Here is a 27,278-nt window from a genome sequence, read left to right as displayed (position 1 = left end):
TTTTGGCCCCTTCACAGTGCGCACCCGGCTAGGTGTCGGCCACCCTGGATGACCTGCTATTCCAACATGCTATGCATGTCCCTGCCTCAGCTTGAAATCCCTCTTCCAGTCTGGCAAACTCCTTTCAAGTTTTTGCTCAAATGATTTAATCTCTCATCAATTTAATCTGACAATACTTCACATGTGTACAGTGAGTTGCAGTTTAAAAAGACCTTTTACATCCATTATTTATTGGAAGGCTACTAGAGCCTGTAGAACATGCTGGGAAGGCATAAGTATCTGGATTTTACGCATGAAAAGACCTTGGCCTGAGCAAAGGATGGGGTTGAGACTTAAGGCAGTGCTCACCCTACCCCACCCCCAATGCCTCTTCCAACAAACTTCAGCTCCGGCTGGTTCCTTCTAAGACCCAACCTCTCATACTTCTCTTCAAGTTACAGCTGAGTCTTAACATTCTGAAGACTTCCCCAACCGTGGGATATGAATTAACTCTAGCATGGCTCCTGGGAGGCAGGAGGCTTGGCTGACAGCAAACTCAGCACTTCCTTGTATGCAAAATGACATTTTGGCCTTGGGCACTTACTAAGTTACACAGCCCTAGCTCCTTAAGAGTAAAAGTTTTCAGGCACTAGGGTGTAGCATTAAAAAAAGCCAAACTGAATTAGGGGCTGACCTACCACTTTATTAGCCTCTCAACATACGCACACATACAGACACAGTCAAGCCTAATGCAGCGATTTCCCAGTTCCCCTCACCCTTTCTAAACTCAAAGAAGTCATTGTGCAAGTCTATGAGGCTGCATGTTGGAATCGGACAGGCTATTTCCAGCTGCCCACTGTGGCACTTGGGAAACTAAAATTTGCATCACTTTTGGTGGGGCAGAGGGCAGACATTATACTTGCAAAATGTATTCTTTATTTTTCACATTAGTAAAACTGCTGTTTGTCCATTGTTAGGACCCATAACCAAATAGATAAAAATAAAACACAAACTCCATAAAATACATATATTTCTTAGTTGTTTAGAAATGTTAACTTTCTCATTCAGTTAAACAGAGAGATTGTAATCACATGATTTTTTTCCCCCCTGAACTCATTTCTCATTTTCAGTTGTCAACTTTAGGAGCAAATTTAAATACTGTCTCAGGGAGGGTTATGCAGTCAGTAAGACTGTTCCTGGACACAATATCCTCATTTATTTGGAGTCCCATCTAACAGCTAAAGCCAGAAGACCTTACAGTTAGTTCAGGAGCCTGAGCTGGGCGGAGGTCTGCTGAAAGCCCAGCTTGCTGAACTGTGGGCGGCCTGGGTTTACCTGGCGTTGGAGAGCATCACCTGCAGAGTTGTGTACAACAGGCTCCTTCTCAGCATGCCAGCCATTGGACACGTCTCGCCCTTGATAAGGGTTTTTTTTTTCCTGCTCCAGGAAGACTCACAGACTTGTCCAGACACATTTTGGCTGCCAGGTGGAATGTTTTTAAGAGGTTGTGAAATATGGTATCTTTCAAATCATTAGACCTAACCTGAATGTGTATTTTTTTGTTACTCTTAAATGAGAATAACATTAAATGAGTTCATGTTGTAAAATGTATCCAAAATATAGTGCTTTATTCTCTTTAGAAGGGTGATTGGTGTTGTCTTTAATAAACCCAAGTTTTTAAATTTTCTTTTCTTGTTCAGGGCTCCTAGCTGCCCACAGACCTGTCCTTGTGAGCAAGGAGGTCTAAGACTGAGGTGGAGACAACCTAGCTAAATGCTGGCGGATGGGGAGCTCTGCCGTATCAGCACAAAGTAGCACGTGCTGACGGGACACCTGCAGGCTGCCTGGCCCTGGGAGTGGTGTTGGGTACACACAGCGCTGTATAAAACACAACCACTGCCTGTGAGAGATTACCATCTGTTTAGGGATGTATATAAAATTCTCGGAGAATAGTACAGGATAACATCTGGGATTCAGAATTTGTGGTACTATAATAAGCACTGTAGGGATTTAGAGGAGAAAAGGCTGTTAGGGGTTTGCGTTATAAGAAAAGTTTCATGCCCTCGACCCACCAAACATGAGTCCCCAATTTCCTCATTTCATTTCAGTACGTCTTCACACCTAGTGTTTGAATCCAAGTCCGTTTCCCTCAATCTTTGCCCCCCGTGACCTCCGTGTGGCGCCTGGTACTGTGCATGATACCCTTCTTACAGTTTTTATTCTGAAGTCATCTCAGGCTTATATAAAAGTTACGGTAATAGTACACACACTCGTGTCATCCTTTCAAGATTCCCTGTTAACATTTCTCTGCCTGAGCTCTCCAATTTCAGAATAAGTTGCACACACGATGCCCCATTACTAGCGCTGATTTCCTAAGTATAGGGCAGTTCTGACATCACCACATCAAAATCAGGAAATTCCTATCCATACCTTCCTAGCACTCAATCCACAAACTCCAAGTTTTGCCAATTTTTCTAATAATGTCTGTTTTTAGAGTAGGATCCAGAACCAGGAGCATGAGTCACACTCAGTTAGTCTTTAGTGAAACATTCCTACAGTTACTGTCTTTCATGACCCTGACATTTTGAGGACTGCATGCCTCAATGTGAATTTCTCTGATACTTCCTCATGGCTTATGCATATTTGGCAGGAACACATCACAAAAGTGATGCTGTGCTCTTCTTGGTGCATACCAAGGAACATACATCGTTATTTGTCTCATTACTGGTGACGTTAACTTGGATCACTTGGCAAGACAGTTTCTACTCAGGTTCTTCAGCATTAATAAGTATGTTATACTTATTAATAAATTAGTAACTATCTTGTAGAGAGATTCAAGACTGTAAATATTCTGATTTGCCATCAAATTTTCACCCACCACATTAGCACCTTTTGATGAATCTTCGCTAAATTATTATTATAGTGGTTGCAAATTGATTTTTCTAATTCCATCATTCCCTCTAGATTTATTGGTTGGAATCCTACTGTATATATGTAATCATTTATAGCAATATGGGCTTGTGAATAACTATTTCACTCAAAGGATTACAATCCATCACTATCATTATTTGATGCTCAAACTGTGTTCTTTTGACATTCACCCATTATTCTTTGAGGACTTATTTTCTGGTACAAAATGATATTCCAGGTTCACCTACTTTCCCTGCCCTAGTCTTAGAATTTGTCATTTCTCCAAAGACCTCTGATTTCTTTTACAGAATGGGATTTAGATACCAAAATCTGGGTGCTGGTGTGCTATTGCTACTGGAGTATCGTTGCTTCTAGACTCTATCAGCAGAATTAGAAAACGTGCGCGCGCGCGCGCACACACACACACAGAACTAAGTCTGTTTCTCCACCTCTCTCTGTGTATATATTAAGTATCATGAGTTCATTCTGATACTTCCAATTCCAAACCAACACCACAGGGATTATTCTTGCTTTCCCCTTTCCCATTATTCTTAATGCATTTATTTGCTCAATTAACCAGGTATGTAACCAAGCTTGCAGCCCCTTGGCCCAAACAGAGGGGAAGAGGAAGAACAGAGGGAAAGAAAAAAGGCCAGCTTGGTCCCAGACATGCTAGCCCCAATGTCCTGGTGTGTGGGACACCAGCCTTCCTATCTATTTCTCTCCTCTGAGTTCCAGACCCCACTTTTGGCCTATAGGTTCCACAGGACATCACCTTTGCTGTGCGGACATTTGGTTGAAAACATAACCGGTTGCCTTCCTACCCCATCCATATTCTTCCTTTAACATTTTCATGAGTCAGTGGCAGCACTCGGGCTAAAACCCCTCGATGTCGTTGAAACCTCTCGCTTCGTAATTCCACATGATTGCTGTTTCATGTTCCATGACCTTCCATTCATCTTTGTATTCCCAACATCTAATGTCTATTACCTAATTGTGCCTCAGTGCTCTATGAGGTAGACATTCATTTTGGGGGCAGGGTTTCCTCATTTAAATGACTTTCCAATTTACATCTTTACCATCTGGTTGCTATTTGTATAGTTAATACCTCCTTGTCATAAGTCTTTCCCCTTTCTAAATAATCCTTTAATATTATAAATTTCCTAAAATTGATGTCATCTTGGTCAAAAAGCCTTCAATGTCTCCTGATTACTTTCAAAGTCAAATAAAAGTATCTGGGAATAACAGTTAATATCAAACTCCAACTTACCCCTCCATCTCCCCTTTACTCCCATGCTTGTTCCATGAGTGCATTTGCTATTTCCTAAAACCAGCACTTTCCATGTGATTTTCCTTCATGCTCTAATGCTCTGCTTCCTTTTTGTCCGTATTATTTTCTTTCTTTGCAAACACAGCTCAAAGGTCATTTTTACCACGAGTTTCTCTTACGTGCAAGCATCCCTTTTTCTTACTCCTATGCATTATTGTGCCACTTGAATATTCTGCCCTGTATTATAGCTAATATACATACATACATATACACACACACACACCCCTCCCCAACTAGATTAGGAAATACTCTTAAGGTAGAAACCTTAAAATCGTACTTATCTTTAAGTCCAAAGAGATTGGTATAATGTATTACACCCCACAGATGCGCAAAAATGCATTATTAGTTCCACACAGGACAGGCAAGGTTTTGATTGGTGATAATAAATCCAACCAGATGAAGCTTTGCCTGCAAAAGGATGTGCACAGGGACAAGAGTGGCTAATCTGTGTGATGGCAAAGCCTGGCTGGAGCAGTTGTGCATTAATTCGATGCTTGGAAGAGACCTGAAATACACGGCATTGGTATGGCACTGACTTACTGCAGTGTGTCTCAGGACTAACATGCACATAATGTCCTGTGCGGTATATTTTTTTTTGGTAAGCAAAAGCCAGGATAGGAAGTATAGAAAATATTTCCTTTTCCCCTCCAAGAAACTCATTTTATCAAGAAAAGGGAAGGAGGAATTCAACCCACTAACCACAAAATCTTTGTTTCTTGACTTTCAAAGCAGCGTTTACTTTACATTGACCCCACCCCCCTATTCCTTAGAGAATTAACCAGGTTATACCATGCATGTACAGCAATAAAAAACAACTCTTTTGTAGTTCCTTGCTTGATCACCAACAGTATGTTGAAAGCAAACACATATGCGAAGATGAACCCTTGACTGAATCTCCCCATCTGATGAGGCAATCTAGAGATCCATCCTTTCAGTAAGTTTTGCTCAGTAGATCAGATCCAAACACCAGATAGAGGCCTGTGTACCTGCCCTTACATACTCTGGTAAGAAGTCTGGACATTAGCCAAAGGAACATGGCAAGACTGGAAGGCTCAATTAATGCATCCCCTTTATTTCAACATCTCAATGAGAAACTCAACAAATTCTGATATTAAATATTCTAAGGTTTGATTAAAAAGTACCATATACCTATAACACACAACAAACATCTTAATATCTTTATCTGTATGTCCATCCAAAACTTCAGATTTAGCATGTTGATAATAAAATATTAGAATGGAAAAGTGTTCTCTTCCCTCTCCTAAACTCACACCTCCTTATATCTCTAAAATGTTTTCAGAGTCCAAACCCAGAATCCAAATAGAACTGGAAATGAACAGTTTCTCTTTTCAACTGCAAAAGATCCAAATAGTGAACTTATTTCCAAGTTTTGCCGATCAATTGGCAATGATGAATTTCACTGTTTCCACCTCACTTTATACATATTCTCTAAGGTTTATAAACCTGACTTCTGTACTAGCCACTTTAAATTCCTTTTACTGAAGTTCTATGGTTTTCCCTGGGGCTCCATTCATGGCTTTTTCTTCATCCCACTCATTTCTGCTATGTCATTTTATTCTTTTTTTTGATTCCAAGTATCAAAGATACGCTGATTCTCAAATCTGTATTGATAGACCAGTCTTCTTGAGTTCAAAATTTAAACTATTAACTATCTTTGACATCAACTATCTCCATCTCAGATTTAACATGTTGGTGATAAGGCTTTTTTTTTTCTCTTAAAGTATCCTTTCTTGCCCAGCCTGTGTGACTCAGTGGTTGAGTGTTGACCCATGAACCAGGGGATCATAGTTCAATTCCCAGTCAAGGCACATGACCAGTAGGGGGCGTGCAACAGACAGCTGATTGATGACTCTCTCTCATCATTGATGCTTCTCTCTCTCTCTCTCCCTCTCCCTTCCTCTCTCTGAAATCAATAAAAACATTATTTTTCTTTTAAAGTGTCCTATCTTTTCCTTCCACCCTAAACCTAGTTCTTCTATATCCCTAAAATGTTCTTGATATTTGGGGTGGCTTAAATATATGCTCACAAATCCTTTTTATTCGCCTCCCTTCAAGAGGCAGAGCCTAGTTATTTCTAACAAAGAGAATGGGGCAGAAGACAGTGCTTTCCTTCCAAGACTCGGATGTAAGATATTGTGGCTTCCTCCTTGCTCACTCTGGGGTAAGCCAGCTGCTATGTCAAGACACCCAAGTGAACCTATGGAGAGGTACATGCAGTGAGCATGAGGCTTCCTGTCAATAACCAGTGAGAGACTGACACCTCCCACCCACCAAGAGTGAGCCTTCTTGGAAGCAGATGCTTCAGTCTCAGCCAACGGCTTGACTGCAACTTTATTAGCAACTGTGAGCCACAGGCACCCAGCTAAGCTGCATCCAGACTCCTGACAAACATAAACTCTGAGATAATAAATGTCTGTTGTTTTAACTAGCCAGGTTTTGGGTAATTTATTATGTAGCAATACATAACAAATACAGTATTCAAACCTCAAATCCAAGGAATAGAAATGGTGAAAGAAAATGAACATTTTAATTGAGTTTCTTCCCATTCTACACTCTTCCTATAACTTTCTCAATGTATAAAACCATCATTTACCCAGAACCCCATAGGAGAAACGTGAGGTTATACTTGACTCGCTCTACCAACTGTATCACTGAGTTAATATTTTTCTATTATCACTTAAGCCCATCCCTATACTTAGTTTTAATTCAGGGCCTTTACCATTTTTCAATTACTACAACACAGCATTCCAACTTTTCTCCTTCCCTTGTTTTTCCCAGTTCCGTTACCTTCTTTAGACTAATGGCAACAAGAGCTTTTCCAAGCACGTATCTCATCATGTTATTTACTTAAAAAAAATTTTTTTTTATTGATTTCTTTTTAAATAATAATTTATTGATTTTTAGAGAGGGAGGAGAAACATCGATATGAGAGCTGCCTCCTGTACACCCCTATTGGGGATCAAGTCCACAACCAGGGCATGTACTCTGGCTGGGAATCCAAACAGCAACCTTTTGGTGCACAGGATGAAGCTCAACCAACTGCACCACACTGGCCAGAGCATGTTATTTACTTTTATTAAAATTCACTACTTGTTCTCACATTGCACAGGACAAAATTTAAATCTCATAGGATGGATGTTTGTCCCTGTCCTATATCACTTTCTCTCACCTCCCATGTCCACAGCCTACAACCTGGCCATATTTCACCTTTGCATATGCTTTCTTTCTTCCCTTATGTCTTCCACTCATTTTTAAAAATTGATATTTTGAGAGAAAGAGAGAAGAGAAACACTGATTTGTTGTTCCCCTTATTTATGCATTCATTGGTTGATTCTTGTAAGTGTTCTGACTGGGGACTGAACCTGCAAACCTGGCGTATCAGGACAACACTCTAACCAACTGAGCTACCCGACTAGTGCCTAACTCCTACTCGTTTTTAAAAAACTAAGCTCAACCTTTATCTCAGAATATCTGCCTTAATTATCAGGTCTAGGTGAGATGAATTTCTTATGTTACTTTATCAGAGCACTTATTTACATAGATCACTATTGTGTCCTTCACTAGAATGTGAGCTTCTGGGGGGAAAAAAATCTATCCTTGACATCTGCACACACATTTATTCATTTATCTAACCTGTATCTACTAAGTAACTATATGACAGATGACACTTATGTTAGGTGTTGTTACATAATGGTCAACAAAAAATATGCCCCTGCCCTTGCAGAGCATGTAGTCTATTCAAGAAGAAAGACAGTAAGTTGAATAACAAATAAGTACTGTGATATTTATAAAGATATATATAAAACATTATGAGTGGGAACTTACTTTAGATTGTGTGGCACACAGATACACTTGAACTTTTACTGAATTAAATTTTTTCCAAGAGGTATGTATAAATTATACCTTCACCATGGAGGTATAAGTAGGCCAGGTCCATCACATCCTTGCTAACACTGAGTCTGTTTTGTACTTTTCTTAAAAAAAAGTTTTTGCTTATATTGTCAATGTTACTTTGTTACTTACACATTCTCAAGCTAAAAAATCAAGAAAAAGAACACAAGACATGATCAAATATGTTTTATAAAAGGCTTAATTAAATACAAGTGGAAAACTAAGACTAGCTTTACATATGTTACCAGAGTTACTCAAATATATGGCTAAGATAATTTCAAAATAATCACTTGTAAGATCACAAACTTTACTAAGTAAAAAGTATTATTAAAAAAACACATGAAAGCCAAGACTTTCCGGGATTCAGAAGTCTGAAGAAATCATTGTCCAGCTTTTTTAAAAGAGCAAATTCCAAGGGAATCCCTGACTCTCCCCGGGTTCACTGCCAAATGATTCACAATGAAGGTATTTCGGGGACATGGGATTACATGACAAGAAGTTAAAAAAATAAAGTCCATTAAAAAAGAGGCTCAATGTTTTAAAAAGGAAATGGAAGGACGAGGAAATTATGTTAAAATACATAAAACAATTTTACTAATAATTTACTCATTAAATAAAAATATTTTATAACTGACCAAAAACATTGAAATGAAACAAAACTTGGTAGTTGAAGATAAAAATACTCAACTCTTACTTATAATAGTTGAGAAGATTTCTAGGAATCTAGAAATTTCTAGATTTCTTATATTAATGTAAATTCCTAACATTAATATAAAACACATAAAAAATTACAAAAACAAAGCTAATATGCCTTGGATTAGAAAAGTTGTTTTACAAATGCCGCATATATTTCTGAAAACTTCAGTGGACATTAAAGAACAAGAATACAAAAATTAAGTAAGTCCTTCCCTTAAGTTGAAATTAGCTACATTACATCAGCTGATCATGCCTTTTCCAAATCCACTGATGTGGTCATAGAAAACTTAAGTCAATCAGTATAGACAAGGAAAGAATAGCTCATGGTTTACCACACATTAGCCTTATCAATGGAATACTGAGATTTTTCTGGAAAACAGGCCCATCTCTTTGTTTTCAGTAGTATATTTCAACACTCAGCTGGGATTTGAGCCAAGAGATAGAGGCACTGGTCATCAAACCTGTAACACAATAAAGGTTGTTGTTTAACAAACTGATGGTTGACCAACAAAAAATTAACTTGTTAATTTTTCAGAAGCAGGAAGCCTTTTATTTTATTTTTATTTTTATTATTATTATTATTTTTTTAAATATATCTTTATTGATTTCAGAGAGAGGAAAGGAGATGGAGAGGAGAGAGATGGAAACATCAATGATGAGAGTCATTGACTGGTTGCAGCCCACAACCCGGGGCATATGCCCTGACTGGGAATCGAACCCCGGTCGCCTGGATCCTAGGTCGATGCTCAACCGCTGAGCCACGCCCGGCCGGGCTTATTTTATTTTTAATTTATCCTTATTGATTTCAGAGAGAGGAAGGGAGAGAGAGAAAAACATCAATGATGAGAGAGAGTCATTGATCGGCTGCCTCCTGCACGCCCCCGATTGGGGATCGAGTCTGCAATCCAGGCATGTGCCCTGACCAGGAATCGAACCTCGATCTTCTGGATCCTAGGTTGATGCTCAACCACTGAGCCATGCCGGCCGGGCTCAAATTATTACTATAATACACAATGATAAATATTGCTCTTGAAAACAAGCAAATTGTTTTCCTATTTACAATTTTTGGAAAAGGTCTACTATAAAAATAATTTTCTTTTCTATACATTTCCCTGCCATGATAATGTTAGATCCTATCTAGATTCTCCTCAACCATCAAGAGTTAAGAGTGTAGCATTCCACTGTAGTTAAAACATCCCCTCACACAGACAACATATTTTTTCAAGGCACTCTAAGAACTCTCAAGGACACTAAAAGAAAAATGTTCATCTTGTCTACTGATCTTTTAGGGATATTTCCCGTCAAACTTTCCTAAATTGAACATTGTTACAACCGTTTCTTCTTCATTTTTCACAGTAGAGTCCTTAAGTCAATTTTCTTTTATTTGGAGCCACTCCTTCATTTTCAACTTGCTGAGCAGGCAGGCTTTTGGTTTCCATGGAAACTGGATTCCTGCGGTTGTGTGTAGGCATTCTTGTTCCACTAATCTAAGAGATGAAGCAAAGTACAGAAAATAGTTTAACATGTTTACAACATATTTATATACAGTCAACTCTGTATTATTACCACATGTATTACTTTCTTTGTGATTGGTCCTTTATATATTTTTAATCCCTAGGCACCTGGCTGCTTCTAAATAAGCTTTCATCTGACAAAGTATTAAATTCTAAAGTATTAAATTTTCAAGGAACAACCAGGAAAGGGGATAAATCAGGGTGGATGAAGAGAAATGAAGGGGAAACCATTCTCTGTGTTAAATTTGGAAGAGAGTGAAATGTTAAATTAGAAAATGAGGGAATTACAGGCCTTTTTAGCAACGCATCTACAATAACAAAGCTGAAGGGCAGGAGAGAGGAAGAAATGAAAAATACGAAGGGAGGGAAAGGAAATACAAGAAGGTCAGAGCTGGTAAAGAGGGGGTAGACATTACAAAATGGGGAAAGAGACAGAGCAAGAAAAACAGAAGAGTCCAAAGACAAGAAGGAAAAAAACTAAATATAAAAGAAAGGGAAAAGAGAAACGAGCCCAAGTTAGAAAGGAAAAATCTAAGGGCCAAGAGAGAAGATTCTTGCAAGAAAGAAAGAAAAGGGGGAAGGAGAATTTGGAAGGAGACTACAGAGGACAGAAAAAGAGAAAGAAGGGGAGGAAATAGACTTTGTTGGGGTGCTGCTTCTACCTTAATATCTACTCTTCTTCATACAAGTTGCTACTCATCCTCACTTTCTAGCTCACACTGTCTAGGGAAGGGAGAGGTATAATCTTAAGACACAATCCCTTGCTAATTACAGTTGTACCTGAAGATGAGATCTGGAAATGCTGTCATCCCCTTGGCCACTGGGAGTGCACACCATTTTAAAGTGGGTTAATGGAGAAAGCCAGGCCTCACGAAGCAGCACCAACGCTGGAGAGCCTGAAACCATTTCCCCAGAACTGGTCCCTACCTGCCTCTATTTTCCCTGCCACCTCGTACCCTGACAGCTTGTCCAGTGAACTCTAGACCTCGGAGTGACGGGCGATACTGTCACCCCAAGCACTCTCTCATATTCCTAATACAACAGACTTATTACTAGCATTGCTCCAAAGGGCTACTGGCTCACTAAGAATGAATCAGAGCCCAGCTTCTCCTCCCTAATATCCTGTTCCTTTAGGAGCATTTTTAGATTTACAACTGGATGACTAGAAAGCACAAACTTGAGCTGGGATTTGAGTCTGCTGGTCTGTTTGAATCTGATGAACTTTTGTAACATACTGACTGGACAAGTGCTATGGCTTTTAGATTATCTAGACACTCCCACACAGCTGGCATTTACTATAAAAGTATACTGACCACACTAATTGTATCTACTATATCCCCGAGGAAAGCAAGCATTTAGAAACTTCCACCGTAGAACTGTGTGTGTGTAATGGATGTTTATTACACAGACTGTTGAAGGAGAAGAGGGACAGGCGCAGAGCTACTGCAAAAGAACTGGAAGCCAAAGTAGTCAGGAATAGCACAGGAAGCAAATGGGGTCCTCCTAGTAAGCTTTGCTTTATGCACAGGGAGGCTCTACTGGGGTACTTGCAGGGTTTTAGTGTCTAAGGCACTACACGAAGATGAGATCTGAATTCAAATGGACTAGAGACTAAGGCAGGGGTGGGGAACATCTGGCCTGGCCCGTGAAGTCATTTGGTCTGGTCCTGCCAAGGAAACTGCAGGAGGGACTCGAAATTTAGTAAATCTAGGAGCTTTATTCATAGCTAATTTTTAAGTTGATAACTTTGTATGGCCCTCAAATGATGTTATAAATATCTAAATGGCCCTTGGCAGAAAAAAGGTTCCCCACCCCTGGTCTAGACTGTAGGGAAGTGTGTCAGAGATCACCAAAAACTTTCCATGGGCTTGCAGAAATCATCAAACCAAGCATTAGTTATCTAATTTCTATTGTACCTAATGCTAGGGACAACTGGGCCCTGGATAATCTAAGTATTTGTTCCTGGATTGAATGCATGAAGCATCTTAAAACATACAAATGAACAAAGTGCTCAGTAGTATACATGTAACTGAATTGTTTAACTTCGTATTGATGTGGCCAAACCCTAAACATATAGAATTGTGTCATGTATTAAACTGCTCACTTTCACTAAAAAGGAGTAAGTCACTCCACAGGGAATTGTTATAGGTGAGAAACTATCATCAGAGTTTCTAAATCAAAAGGAAATCATTATTCTAGAAAGAACATAAATCCTATAGTTTTCAATTACTATTTTTAAGTTAGTCAAGAAAACTATGCTTTAGGTGGTTATAAAAATAACTACTTATATTAAATGTAAACTGGAAATGGCCAAGCAAAACTTTAGATAAAATGGCTTAAAATGCTAACTTTTCCATTTTCACCTGTGCAACTAGTTGACAACATTTATGTATCTTCTTGGACAATGCTTACTAAGAATGTGTAAGGAGTTCCCATTTCTAAAAGGACCCTCCCAAATAGTAACATTAAAAACAGGAAAACATAAACCACCCCATTCACTAAATTATAAAAAAAAAAAAATTCAGTATCTGCATTCCAGCTATTTCTCAAAGGACTTGAGTACATTTACTCAAAAAAAAAAAAAAAAAAAAAAATTCCACAGGATACACAGGTGATATATGTTCTGGGGCACACATTTTAAGGAGATTATAGAACTCAGACAAGGATTTTGACTTAAAGATTTCTGGCAGCAGGGAAGGAAAATACACTGGGGTTTTTTGTTTCCTAAACATTCAGATTCAGATTTGCAGAGAACAAAACTTTTACTAAAACCAAACTCAAGTTGGAATTTCTCTCGTGACATAATGAATGAGTGACATGGTGAAGAGTATTTCTAGCTATGGCTTTCCAGAAGTTTAGACAGAGAAAAATCATCCAATTGGTATTTCTGGGAAGGGTTCTATAAAGAGAGTAACATTAATTATAACTCAATATATACCGAGTTATACAACACTGAGCAAAACACAATATAGTCTTTAACATTTTATTGTACTTTTAATAAGGCACATTGCATTCTCTAATTACTAACACTTGTTTTATATGTTTCTATATCCTACTTATCAATTTTTAATTTTATCATAATTTTATTGTATGTATTCTTCTGTAAATTGCCTCAAATATTTAATGAAGTGAAGCAGTATCATAAACAAAAACTACCAAAAACAAAACTTTGCTTTTCATAGATAACTATGTAGATGCCTTACTCATGCCCCCACTGGGCAAGCTAGCAGAATTTCCTTTAGTTGACTTATAAAGCATACAAAAAAGAGACCGTTTCACTGACATAACAACTGGACTCAGTACAACATACAATTTTATCTAACCTTCCTATGGATGAATTTTTTATAATGGTGTTATGATTAATATGGCAAATGTGGACATCAGATCAAATTATTGTATAGTCAGTGAAACAGATTAATAATAAACAATGCAATGGAACATTTAACTTAAAAAAGGATCTTACCTTTTGCTGTGTTGTGGGACCTAGTGACTTAGGTGGAAAAGTACAAGGTATTCTTCCATGATGGATATGATATGGCAACAACAGACTGGGATCTAATGGAACCCAGGGAACTGAGAGACTGGAAGGTGCACCAGGGACGCTGCAATGTGTTTTATGCAAATTGTATGCTGTCCTAGTAACTTTTCCATCAGAGGTCTTGTAGATCAGGAGTGAAGAATCTTCTGCTGCATGAGACAACAAGTAGGAACCCTCCTGCAAGCTAAATCCACACAATGAAATGCAACTCAATGTGTCAATTTCAACAGCATTTTCTTAATCATGGTCTATGAGTAAAGTAAAGAACAATATGGGAATGGAATGCCATCTCTAAAAATGCTTTTATAACCAAATAAGATTTAAGAAGTCTTAAACTATTTTCATGTCTTTAGGCAACTAATTCTAATTCTTATTCCAAATTCAGGATATATAATTATTTTCTTTTTACTGTCATATCAGCTAATTTGTAAATTTTCAATAATATGGGAAACAAATAGTCTGCCTAATTCTCTAATTCATGGACAACACACTCACACTGAAAAGCAGTTCATGAATGTACATTTATATCATTCTTATACAGAACATTTTAATTCAGTCAACCAGTACTGCACCTACTTTGTATCTAGTAATAGGTGAATAGAGATACGAAAGTGAATGTGACTCTTCACTACACTGAGCAGTTTAAAAGGGCGTAGCAGAAACAGTCAATAGAACACTTGCAATACAATACGAGGTGCTACGAAAATAACAGTAACAGCAGATATGGTTTGAATGTTTACCATGAGTTAACTATTCTACTGCTTATATTCATTTTATTATTAAATCGTCCACATGAAAACTTCAAGGCATAATATTAATTATTAAGCCCATATTAGATATAAACAGAAGTTAGAGATGGTAAGCAATATGTCCAAAGTTCTGAGTGCAAGCAAGGCTTGGATAAAAAATCAAACAGTCAAACTCCACAGGCCACATACCCTTAATCCTGACCCCAACTGTCGCAATAATCAGTTCTGTCAAACACCAAATATATTTTCCCTTAGAAAGCTTTAAAGAATTCATTGTATCAACGTAAAGAGCTAAAAGAGCCCTAGCAGATTTGGCTCAGTGGTTAGAATGTCGGCCCACAGACTGAAGGGTCCTGAGTTCGATTCCAGCCAGGGGAATGTACCTCGGTTACAGCCTTGGATCCTATGTGGGGTGTATGCGAGAGGCAACCAATCGGTGTATCTCTCTCACATCAATGTCTCCCCCACCCCACTCTCTCTCTCTTTCCCCCTTCCACTCTTTCTAAAAAGCAACGGAAAAAATATCCTCTGGTGAGGATTTAAAAAAACACAAAAAAAACGAGCTAAAAGAACAGGATTAATATAGTGTGCTTTCTTAGGATTCTATACTCCTCTAACCCAAAGGTGCTAAGGAGAATGTCAATTATTTCCCACAATGTACCACTGAAAGTAAGAATTAATCAGACTTTAGTTATATGGATCTGCCTATAAACCTGACAAGTTACATTTCCATTCATTTTTTAAAAAGATTTTTTATTGATTTTTAGACAGAGAGAAAGGGAGAGGGAGAGAGAAACATTGATGTGAGAACGAAACATTGACTGGCTGCCTCTTGCACGCCTCACACCAAGGATCAAGCCCCACAACCTGGGCACATGCCCGACCAGGAATCTAACCAGCAACCTTTCAGTGCACAGGACAACACCCAACCAAATGAACCACACCAGCTAGGGCTTTCATTAATTTTTTAAACAGAAAAGTTAGTAAGTATAGACAAAGGAGGTACAGTGAATTGTTCTTACCCTCTGGAGAATTTCTTTCCCAAACAATTACGTTTATATTTCCATATAACGAAATGAATAACAGCTGATTTGGTAGTAGGAATAAATAACATTTTAAAGATTGACTTCCATCAACGAAAATCAAAAAGCTTATAGATCAGAGTGATGTGATGTGAAGAGGATTCAACTTTCCTTTGAAACTTTGAAGACAGAGGAAGAGAGGCATGACCCAAGGAATGCAGGTGGCCTCTAGAATACACCAGCGCCAAGGAAACAGACCACACCCAGAGTCTGATAGAAAAGAATGCTGCCCTGCTTAATGCCTTGATTTTAGCCCAGGGACACCTGTTACGACTTCTCACTTACAGACCTGTAAGATAATAAATTTGTGTTGTTCTACAACACTAATTTTGTGGTAATTTTTTACAGGTGCAGTAGAAAACTAATAGACAAACTAAGACAGTGATAATAACATTTCATAGAAAACTCGACTCTACCAAAAAACTATGAGATTTAATAAATGAAATCGGCAGTTGCAGGATACAAAATTAACATCCAGAAATTGATGGCATTTTTATACACCAATAATAAACTCTCAGAGAAACTAAAGAAACAATCCCATTTACCACTGCAAAAAAAGTAAGTAATAAGATACCTAGGAGTAAATTTAACCAAGGAGGTAAAAGACCTGTACTTGGAAAACTACAGGACATTAAAAAAGGAACTAGAGCCCGGCTGGGTTGGCTCAGCAGCTGAGCATTGACCTATGATTCAGGAGGTCCTGGTTCGAGTTTCGGGATTGATCCCCAGTGAGGGGTGTGCAGGAGGCAGCTGATCAATGACTCTCTCATCATTGATGTTTCTATCTCTCCCTCTCCATTCCTCTCTCTGAAATCAATAAAGCTATATTAAAAAAAAAAAAAGGAACCAGAGGAAGATACAAACAAGTGGAAGCATATATCGTGTTCATGGATTGGAAGAATTATCATTAAAATGTTCATACTACCCAAAGCAATCTACAGATTCAATATAATCTCTATTAAAATACCAACAGTCACACACCTAGAACAAATACTCCAAAAACTTATATGGAACCAAATTAAGACCTCGAATAGCCTCAGGAATTTTGAAAAAGAACACAGTTGGAGGGATCACAATACTGGGTACCAAACTATATACAAAGCCATAGTAATCAAAATAGCCTGGTATTGCCACAAGAACATACACCAACGGAACAGAACAGAGACCCCAGAAATTGACCCACGCCAATGTGGTCAATGAATATTTGACAAAGGAGGCAAGAGCATACAATGGAATAAAGATAGTCTCTTCAATAAATGGTGTTGAGAATACTGGACAGGTACATGGGGGAAAAAAGAAACTAGACCACCAACTTACATCATACATAAGAATAAATTTAAATCAATTTATTTAAATCAAATGTAAGTCATGAAGCCATAAAAATCCTATAAGAAAACATAGGCAGTAAAACCTTAGATATCTCGCGTAGCAGTATTTTTGCCAATACATCTTCTAGGGCAAGAGAAACAAAAGAAAAAATAAACAAATAGGATACATCAAACTAAAAAGCACAGCAAAAGAAATCATCAACAAAACGAAAAGGGAGCCAACTGTATGCGAGAACATATTCACCAATGATACATCTGATAAGGGGTTAATTTCCAAAATATATAAAGAACTCATACAACTCAGCACCAGGAAGTCAAACAATCCAATTAAAAAATGGGCAAAGGACCTGAATAGACACTTCTCCAAAAAAGACATACAGATGGCCAAAAGACATGAAAAAAAGGCTCAAGGTCACTAATCATCAGAGATGCAAATAAAAACAATGAGATATCACCTCACACCTGACAGAATGGCTGCCATCAAATCAACAAATGGCAAGTGCTGTCGAGGGTGTGGAGAAAGGGGAACCCTGGTGCGCTGCTGGTGGGAATGCAGACTGGGGCAGCCACTGTGGAAAACAGTATGAAGTCTCCTCAAAAAATTAAAAATGAAACTACCCTTTGACCCAGTGATCCCACTTCTGGGAACTGATCCTAAGAACATCAATCAGAAAGAATATATGCACCCTTATGCTCATGCAGCATTATTTACAATAGCTAAGACCTGGAAACAGCTCAAGTGCCCATCAGTAGATGAGTAGATAAAAATGCTTTGGTACATTTACACCGTGGAATACAGTAAAATCTCGATAAAATGGACTAATTCAGGAGAGGGAGTATTTGTTAAAGCCAAAAGTCTGTTTAATAATAAAGTAGGTTTTCCAAATGCATATGTTAAAAAATTGATAAATTAGTTAATTTACCTGTTTTTACTTATGTAGACACGTTTGTGTAATTAAAATTAAGTATGTATGAAAAGTTTAATTTCACAGCAAATTTTCCATATGTATTACTGTAATTTTAAATTTATATTGACTAGGTATAGTAAATGTGTGCATTCACCAGTTACCACGAGTTATGGCTTAGCACACTGTCAGACCATTAAAACTGCTTCAGAGATGCCATTTGACAATAGAACCAATTATCTCAAGCATGGTGTGGTGTGATCACGTGTTAACCATTCACCATGCACTGTTTACGAGTGGTGACTCTTGGAATTACTATGTAGACTATAGTTGTAGATATTATGTTGGCGAATCACTACAGTGTTTTTTCTAACATCTGGCCTATTCGCTAAAATTTGTTAAAAATAATAGTGAATTAACAATGGAAAAATAACCTGTTAATTTAATTATAAGCAAATCTTGGTTAAAAGCATTTTAAAGTTAACAGGGTGTTTTCACATGACATATGGACCGAAATTTTGTCTGTTAAATCTGAAGTCCATTAAATTGAGGTCTGCAAAATTGAGGGATTAGTATATATACTATACTGCTATAAAAAGGAAGGGACTCACCCAGCCAGTGTGGCTCAGTGGTTGAGTGTCGACCCATCAACCAGGAGGTCACGGTTCAATTCCCGTTAAGGGCACATGCCTGGGTTGGGGGCTGAATCCCCAGTAGGGGGCGTGCAGGAGGCAGCCAATTAGTCCATGATTCTCTCTCATCATTGATGTTTCTCTCTCTCCTTCTCTCTTCCTCTCTCTTGAAATCAATAAAAACATACTTAAAAAAAGAAGGGACTCACCCCTTGCGACAGCATGGATGGACCCGGAGATTGTTATGCTAAGTGACGTACACTAGTCAGAGAAAGACAAGTATCGTATGATCTCACTTATAAGTGGAATCTAATGAGCAAAATAAACTGACGAACAAAATGACTCAAGAGACATGGATGCATGGAACAGACTGACAGATCTCAGAGGGGAAGGAGGTGGGGGCCGGGAAGAGATTAACCAAAGAATTTATATGCATATAGGCATAGCCCCTGGACACAGACAATAGAGTGGTGAAGGCCTGGGATGGGGCGGAGGCTGAGTGGAGGCAGGCTAAGGGGGGTCATGGGGACATAGGTAATACTGTCAACAATAAGGAAATAAAGAAATTTTTTAAAAAGGCATTTGGAAAATTTCATGTATAAGTATTGTGTTTTACATGAATAACAGAATATATAAAATAAAAATCCTGCCACAGAATCACAGAATCTGAGAAATGAAAAGTACCTAGGAAACTACTGAACTCAACACCACCATTTTATAAATAAGGAAACATATCTAACTGCATAGTAAGTAGGAGAACTTTGAGATTTTTGACCAGACTCTTGAATTGTTTTTCAGTTTATCTTTTGGTAAAGGTATAAAAGAAAAAGCACAAAAGTTCATATGACAAGCTCACATATTTAGTTTGATAAAAGATTGGGTGGAGAATCCATATCCTAAAATTGGCCATGGACCTAATGACTTTTGATCACTAGCTCTATGTTGCTTCCTTACCCTGAAAATGCGAAAAATACAGCTATGGTATGGTAGGCTGAATAATGGTCACCTAGGATGTCCACACCCTAATCTCCAGAACTGTTAATGTTACTTTTAATGGCTTTGCAAGTGTGATTATGGATACAATGTGACAAGGGAAGCAGAAATTTCAGTGATGCGCTTTGAAGATGGAGGAAGGGAGCACAAGTGAAGGGATAAAGATAACTACTACACGCTGAAAATGAAGGCAAAGAAATGATTGTCTTCTCAGAGCCTCCAGAAGGAACCAGCCCTGCTGACATGAGTCTAGTCCAATGAAAAATGATTTCGGATTTCTGACCTGCAGAACGGTAAGAGAATAAATTTGTGCTGTTTTAAGCCACTAAGTCTGTGGCAATTTGTTACAGTGGCAACAGGAAACCAATACAATAAGCCTCGTAGAAAGTGTAAATGATATTACACTTTTTAGTTACATTTTCACAATTCCAAGTTTGACACAGCATATATTCAAAGTTTGTATGAATTTCCATCCAAGAAAATCAGACATATCAATGAAACTGTCCAAAAATACTTACCTACTTAATTTCTTTAGAATGTGTTGAAGGATATTAAATAAACTTGAAATCCTATAAAATGGAAGAAATTCATGTAAAATTAAACAACCAAAAATACTTTACTTTTAACAATTATAGCTCGTTAGGAAGAGAAATGCCCTCAGTAACAAAGAAAACAGCTGAGATAACATAAAACATAAAATACCAAAATTTATTTCAAATTTGATTAAATTATAATATTCACTTAATTTTTGCCATTTCCTGAGTTTTCGTCAAAATCATCAAGTACTGGCTTGTGCTAGAGCAGTCGTAAGAAGATCACTATATTCAAATTGTAAACTTAAAATGTTCAGAAGTCTTTAGCAGAACTAATATGCATAAAAGTTTGCCTTTTAGGGATAGTCATGAATTAGCTTCCGAAGAAACTGAGAGGTATTTTAAATTGACAGAAACTGAGTGATGCCAGAGAAGCCAGTGACTGGGGACAGGATAACAATAAATGAAATATAAGGCATTTCTTTAGTATCTCTTCTAAACTAAAACTCATTGACTTTCTTATTTAAAAATGATTTTCACTGGGAGAGGTAGGACAGGTGCTGAATAATGTACACAAAAACTTTATGTATGTAAATGTATGTAAATATAATGTATGAAAAAGCTTTACTTAGATTACCCCTTGAAAGAAGCAATCCTTCTAACTGAAGTGGACATTTGTAAGTTCAAGCAGAGAAATCAAGTTTGAAAAACTGTGTCAAGCCTCAAGGCTGGAACTGTGCAACTAGTATAAATCAGGAAAATTTCTCATTCTAAGTGGTAAATCAAATATATTATCTACCAAGCTCATCTATGTGCTCTGGTGCAAGTCAGAGTCCCAGTTTCCTCATATATAAAATAGAGATACTACTACTAGCAGTCCTTCCTAGAAAGTTGTGAGATGCAAATTACATAATATTCACAAGTTATTTCCTTTGCATTTACTGTTCTGAGTACAATGAATTCATTTCAGTCTGCTGTACAGAAATGCTTGGTAGAGGGACAAACTTTTAGAAATGAGTGTATACAATCCTGAGAGCTAGGAGTCTTTGTCCTTTTCTTTCCCATCCCTGAAAAGAGGTACAATGTATGGTTCTGCGCACCTCCAAATGATGGGTTCCTCTCTTATTACAGCTTCCTCTGCCTTAAGTAGAAAGATTAGTGCCACTGGCATTATATTTAATTTGGAGATGGAGATGATTAATATGGCCGGATCACATATTGGGTCAGGAGAAGCTTCAATGTATAAAAGGATTAAAAGCCTTGAAAATAAAGGATTTAAACTTAACCTCTATTTAGAAATAAAGAAAAATTCATGATCATATTAACAAGTTTTAAAATTCCTACCAAAAATAAACTTTCTTACTTTAGTGCTGAAAGTTTTTCTTTTAATTCTTCTGAGGTGATTTCTTCCAGCAGGAAAAGCTTTGAAGTAAATGCATCAATATGACCTAAAATAAAATATCAAACTTAAAAACTGCAGTATTTAAAAAACAAACACACAAGTTATCCAGTCTCCGTATAAAAGTAAAGAAACTTTACATTCCAAAAGAGAAGTTTAAAGTATATTAAGTAAAGCTATATTTTAAATTGACATAAAAAGTCAGATTACAAAAGAAGTATGTATTATTTCTAAAAATTGTGCTGAATGTAGAAAGGTTACACATGTCCACACCAAAAAAGGGAAATAATCTCTAAGTGAACAGTTTAAAAATGACAACTTAAGCCCGGCCAGGCGTGGCTCAGTGGTTGAGCGTTGACCTATGATCCAGGATATCAAGTTTGATTCCCGGTCAGGGCACATGCCTGGGTTTCGGGCTCCTATCCTCAGTCGGGTATGCAGGAGGCAGCTGATCTATGACCCATCATGGATGTTTCAACTCTTTTTCTCCCTCTCCCTTCCTCTCTCTGAAATTAGTAAAGATATTTAAAAAAAGAATAACAACTTAAAATATTGGTGTTTCTAATTGATATAAAAGTTCAATTTTTATGGAGATTAAATTTTTAGAGACATATGTACCTATTATCAAAGTAAATGAACAAAAAATTTCTTTTGTGCATGATCTACACATCTCTAAGACATATTTGGTTCTTAAGATAAAAATTAAAATTATAAAAAGCCAGCTTAATTATTCACAACAATCAATATATGGAAACAACCTGTGTCCATCAACAGAAGAATGGATAAAGATGATGTGATATATAAGTGTATATATATATTCATATATATATATGGGGGTGGGATGAGATTAACCAAAGAATTTATATGCATATATGCATGACCCATGGACACAGACAATAGTGCAGTGAAGGTCTGGGGGGGAGGCAGGTCTAGGGGGCAGGCAGGTGTGGGGGGGAGCAGGTGTGGGGGGGAAGGGGTCAATGGAGAAAAAAAGAGAACACCTGTAATACTTTCAACAATAAAAATTTAAAAAAAAGAGAGAAGGAAATTCTGCTATCTATAACAACAAAGACAGACCCTGAGGGCATTATGCTAGGTGAAATGACTCAGACTACATGGTTTCACTTACACAGGACAATCTAAAAAAAAAAGTCAAACTTGAAGAAACAGAGTGGAAAAGCAATTCCTAGGGATGGGGAAACAGGAAAATAGGGAGAGGTTGGTAAAAGGGTACAAAAGGGTACAACTTTCAGCTATTAAGATAAATAAGGTCTGAGGATCTCATGTATGAATGGTGATTATAGTTGATAACAGTGTATTTTATAATTAAAATTTGACAAAGTAGAAATGAAATGTTCTTATCAAAAAAATTAAATATAGCCTGGCCGGGCATGGATCAGTGGTTGAGCATCAACCTAGGATCCAGGAGATTGCAGTTTGATTCCCGGTCAGGGCACATGCCCGGGTTGTGGGCTCGATCCCCAGTCGGGGGCGTGCAGGAGGCAGTCAATTAATGATGGCTCCCTCATCACTGATGTTTCTATCTCTTTCTCCCTCTCCCTTCCTCTCTCTCCCTCCCTCTCCCTTCCTCTCTCTGAAATCAATAAAGATATATTTTAAAAAATAAATAATAAAATATAGCGCGGCCAGTGTTGCTCAGTGGTTGAGCGTTGACCCATGCACCAAGAGGTCACTGGTTCGATTCCTGGTCAGGGCACATGCCCAGGTTTCAGCCTCGATCCCCAGCAGGGAGTGTGCAAAGGCAGTCGACTGATGTTGATGGGATGTTTCTCTCTCATTGATATTTCTATCTGTCTCTAAAAATCAATAAAAATGTATTAAAGAATAAGATAAAAATAAAATATAAATATGTAAGGTGATGTGTTAATTAACTATATAGGAGAAATCCTTTCACAATGTATACATATATAAAATCATCAAGATGTACAGTTTAAACATATTACTATTTTATTTGTCAATTATACCTCAATAAAGATGAAAAAAAATCTGGCTTATTTTAAATTAAAGCACAACATAAGATTTCTTATGGTTAAAAAAAAATCAAAACAGTCTGCTCAAAGTTTTACTTTCTTACAAACATGTCATACTTCTAGAATTCCAAAAACCAAAATGGAAAATTCTCAAGATGACATTTCTGTTTTAAAAAGTAATGCACAGTTTCCACAACAAAACAGGTCAAGACAACACTAAGACCCTGAAATGTACCAAGGAAGAGTGATATAAAAGCCCTGAGTTAAATGTTAGCTAATCAAGCCAATACAAAAACTGTGTTACAGTACCCTGGTTAAAAACGTCAATTTGCTTTATAAGAGTGTAATTCTCACGAATGCTGAAAATAATACCGTTTTGTTTTTACTTTTTTAACTTTCAATATTTAGTTATCAAAATACACTACCTGAAAAGCTGATGTCAATCACTGGAACAACAAAAAATGGACATATTTACTATATCATTTTCATATCTAGCCCTCTTTCATTTCATTTGCTTTGTGCTCATAAAAAGAATTACAAACACTTTTACTAGATGCTTTTCTTCTAAGACAAATCCATTTTTCCCATGCCTACTTTTTATTTCCTATGCTGAGTTTTAGTTGCACATCTGCTTTTCTAACACTCATTATAGAATGACATTTCTAATAACAAAGACACATTTTAAAGGCTTAATAACTATAGAAAGAGAACATTAAATACAATAAAATATTTTTAGACATTTACTGAAAATGCTCTGAGGAGACTAACAGTTCTTACCTTTATAATAAATCTCAAATAAAAACATGTATTATAGCATACATCAAATATGGTCAGTTAAAAATAGCTACACAGAGAATTCCATACTAAGTGCTATAAGTGTCTACCTTTTCTCCTATACTCCCTCCTTGCTACATTTTTCTTAAATTAAAAGAGAAATAAAACATTTAAAAAAACTTAAAACCCATAGATGCTTTAAAATTAGCATTTCAAAACATATTCACCCACACATAAAACCCCCAGAGAAAATACAACCATACAACAAAACAACTTAAGTTTCTCACCAGTTGTCAAAGAAACCAAATACCCACCCCATTACATTAAAATGTAATGGTTTATAAGTAGGTAGGATTGCTGAAGATAACAGCACATAGGGCAATGATTACTTAGAACTTTTAAGAATCCTTTAGATGAAGTAAGCGATATAGATGATGGTAGTTTTATATGTTAAACTGTACACTAAAAAAACTTTAATCATTATTTGCAGATGACATGATACCACATAATGTAGTATATAAGGACAGTTGTCTTCCTGACACTACTGTGATACTTAAAGCTGAATTATTTTGAGAGAATTGTGTATATCTATGCCATTACATTACAACTGGTACTGTTTTTAAAAAAAACTTTAAATGTTCTAGTCATAAATATCTACTCTCTGTCAGTACTTTTAATTAAAAAGGATTTGAGCCCACCCAACATGGCTCAACAGTTGAGCATCGACCTATGATCCAGGAGATCACAGTATGATTCACAGTCAGGGCACATGGCCGGGGTTATGGGCTCGATCCCCCGTAGGATCAATGACTCTCAATGACTCTCTCTTATCACTGATGTTTCTATCTCTCCCTCCCTCTCCCTTCCTCTGTGAAATCAATAAAAATATATTAAAAAATTAAAAAAAATAAAAAGGATTTCAATGATAAGTTTTTATTGGTCCTTTCCTAAAGTGGATGTGGATGGCAACTGCCTTTAAGTAGCTTACATGAAGACTGTTGGTATGCTTCATGGAAGAGATCTTTTGGAGTAACACTGAAATCACGATCACTGGCGGAAAACTACTACAATAAACTTCTGGCAGTGTTTTATAAGGGGGGGAGGCGACTAGAGTACCACCAAGTAGTGCATTTAGCCACTTCCTTTTTGGGTTAAGCAGACAGAGTGAATCAATTATCTCATTAACACTGTCATTGAATATGAAGACAAAATATTGGGTAACTGAAATATGGAAAATAATTTCAGGTGAGGCACCTTTTTTTGATTAAGCAAGATAAAAACACACTCATAACATTTATTACATACCAGTAATTATGTTAGGCACTATGAGGATACAAAGTTTCATTAAATTCTTAAACTGCTTATTGTTTAATGAAAAGACAGGTTTAAAAACAAGTAGAAAGCAACAACTCATAAGAGCAGTTAAAAAAAAAAAAAGACAATGCATTGAGAGATCACAGGAAGAAAATGACTTAATAGAGGGGCAACTTGTGTTGGCTGGGATGGACTGAGATGTGTAGGATTAGGCATTCCACTGGGAGGAAACAGTATCAATAATGATTAGCAAGTAATTCCTCATGTGAAGTATGTTAACTGTGCATGAACCCAGACAACACAAATTGAACTCCTGCCTAACTACCATCCCCAAAAGATGACAAAACAAAAAGTAAAAAACAAAACACTATTTCATCAATGTTTGAGATTTAAAAAACAATGCCATTATAAATTTCAAAATATTTCAAAAAATATGCTTAAACCACTTAAAAAGTACTTTTAAAGAAACTCATTAGAAAACACATCTATATTTTTAGTTAATTACAGTTAAATAAAATATTTCCAAAATAAAATAATTTTGTTGATATTCATGTACAACTAGACAGGAAATAAGAGGGATATTAAAACATTTGATATCACTAGTACCAAACTGTCATTTAACTCTGGAGTAGGAATGGTGTTTTAACAGAAAGGAATGTTAACACAATAAGAAAACTGAAAACAAAAAGTATAGAACGGACATTTATAACTCAATTGAAAGGTATGTATTTACAAGAGAACAAAGCCTCTTCTATAACTTACCAACATAAAATGAGCAGTTGGAATGCAATAAACTTTCAGTCCATAAGCGACACAGTTCGCTTTCAGTCAGAGCTTCAGCTCCATAACATGCTTGATACTCCACTTTTGGCAGAACATATACTGGAAATTGCTGAAATGCAAGGTTATACTCTTTCAAAAAGTTCCATTAATTTACTATTAATAGCAAATACATTTGCTTATATAGTTCTGCCACTTTAAAAAATACTTTCAAAGTTATTTTATTTGATCCTTTCAAATACAGTAGGATTCAGACAGAAAGATAGGTAGAACCTTTGGGGGCGAGAGGTGGATGAATGAGAGATCCTAACCACCTCCCCCTGCCTCCCCCCCCCCCCCCCCCCCCCCCCCCGCTCCATCCCAATCAATATACCTCCCCACATATGCACATACTTTACTTCTACCAGGGAACGTGGCTGACACCAGAAACCTTGGAACACAGCCTTATGGCACACAATTGCCCAAAGGTTAAAAACAAGATTCTGGGAAGCAATGACTGGAAAATAATCTAACAGTTCTCAAGAGGATAAAAAAGTATATTAATTTTTTGCCTCTTTAAAGCATTAGTCACATTATGGAAGGCTCAGATACTCTGAGGAGCTAGTTTCCATGCTATGAATGTATGAGCATTAACACCTACATTAACATCTGTGAATGTTGTTAGCTCATTAATATAAAAGCTTTATTCTAAAAACTAAGTACCTGGCAAATTATTGATTTAATGGTTATTGGTTGGGACAGTAAATAGATTAAGTAAAATGACTGTACCCATTACTGGTCTAAAGGAGGACATGTGAGGAAATACATGCTTGTGAAATAATATGTCAGTCATGTTCACTGTGCTCATGTTATCTCATTTCTGTCAAAAAAATTCTACTCTTTAACAGCAGTGTCTTCATTTCCAGCTGCAAAAGGAGAA

The 27,278-nt window shown here is 37.0% G+C and overlaps 1 protein-coding gene across 4 annotated transcripts in view; it reads right to left on the bottom strand.

The window, feature by feature from the left end:
- Window positions 1-8,302: 8,302 nt before the first annotated feature.
- ICE2 (interactor of little elongation complex ELL subunit 2) overlaps window positions 8,303-27,278 on the bottom strand; it is a 47,786-nt gene continuing 28,810 nt past the window's right edge. The window contains exons 13-18 of one of the 4 annotated variants that reach the window (XM_016208565.2): window positions 26,342-26,471; window positions 21,465-21,549; window positions 20,087-20,137; window positions 13,805-14,063; window positions 10,161-10,314; window positions 8,303-9,288 (exon numbers count right to left, since the gene is read on the bottom strand). In XM_016208565.2, coding sequence (XP_016064051.2) covers window positions 10,192-10,314; window positions 13,805-14,063; window positions 20,087-20,137; window positions 21,465-21,549; window positions 26,342-26,471 — 648 coding nt within the window. In that variant the 3' untranslated portion in view covers window positions 8,303-9,288; window positions 10,161-10,191. Of the gene's footprint in view, window positions 9,289-9,650; window positions 10,315-13,804; window positions 14,064-20,086; window positions 20,138-21,464; window positions 21,550-26,341; window positions 26,472-27,278 lie in introns of those variants that run through there. The other 3 variants (XM_016208568.2, XM_016208563.2, XM_087821127.1) reach the window with 3 other exon arrangements.

This window comes from Miniopterus natalensis, chromosome 1, assembly GCF_054644295.1.
Source record: "Miniopterus natalensis isolate mMinNat1 chromosome 1, mMinNat1.hap1, whole genome shotgun sequence".
NCBI classification, from domain to species: Eukaryota; Metazoa; Chordata; class Mammalia; order Chiroptera; family Miniopteridae; genus Miniopterus; species Miniopterus natalensis.
Note: the sequence above shows the minus strand (reverse complement) of the source record. Positions and strands in the feature narration are given on the sequence as shown.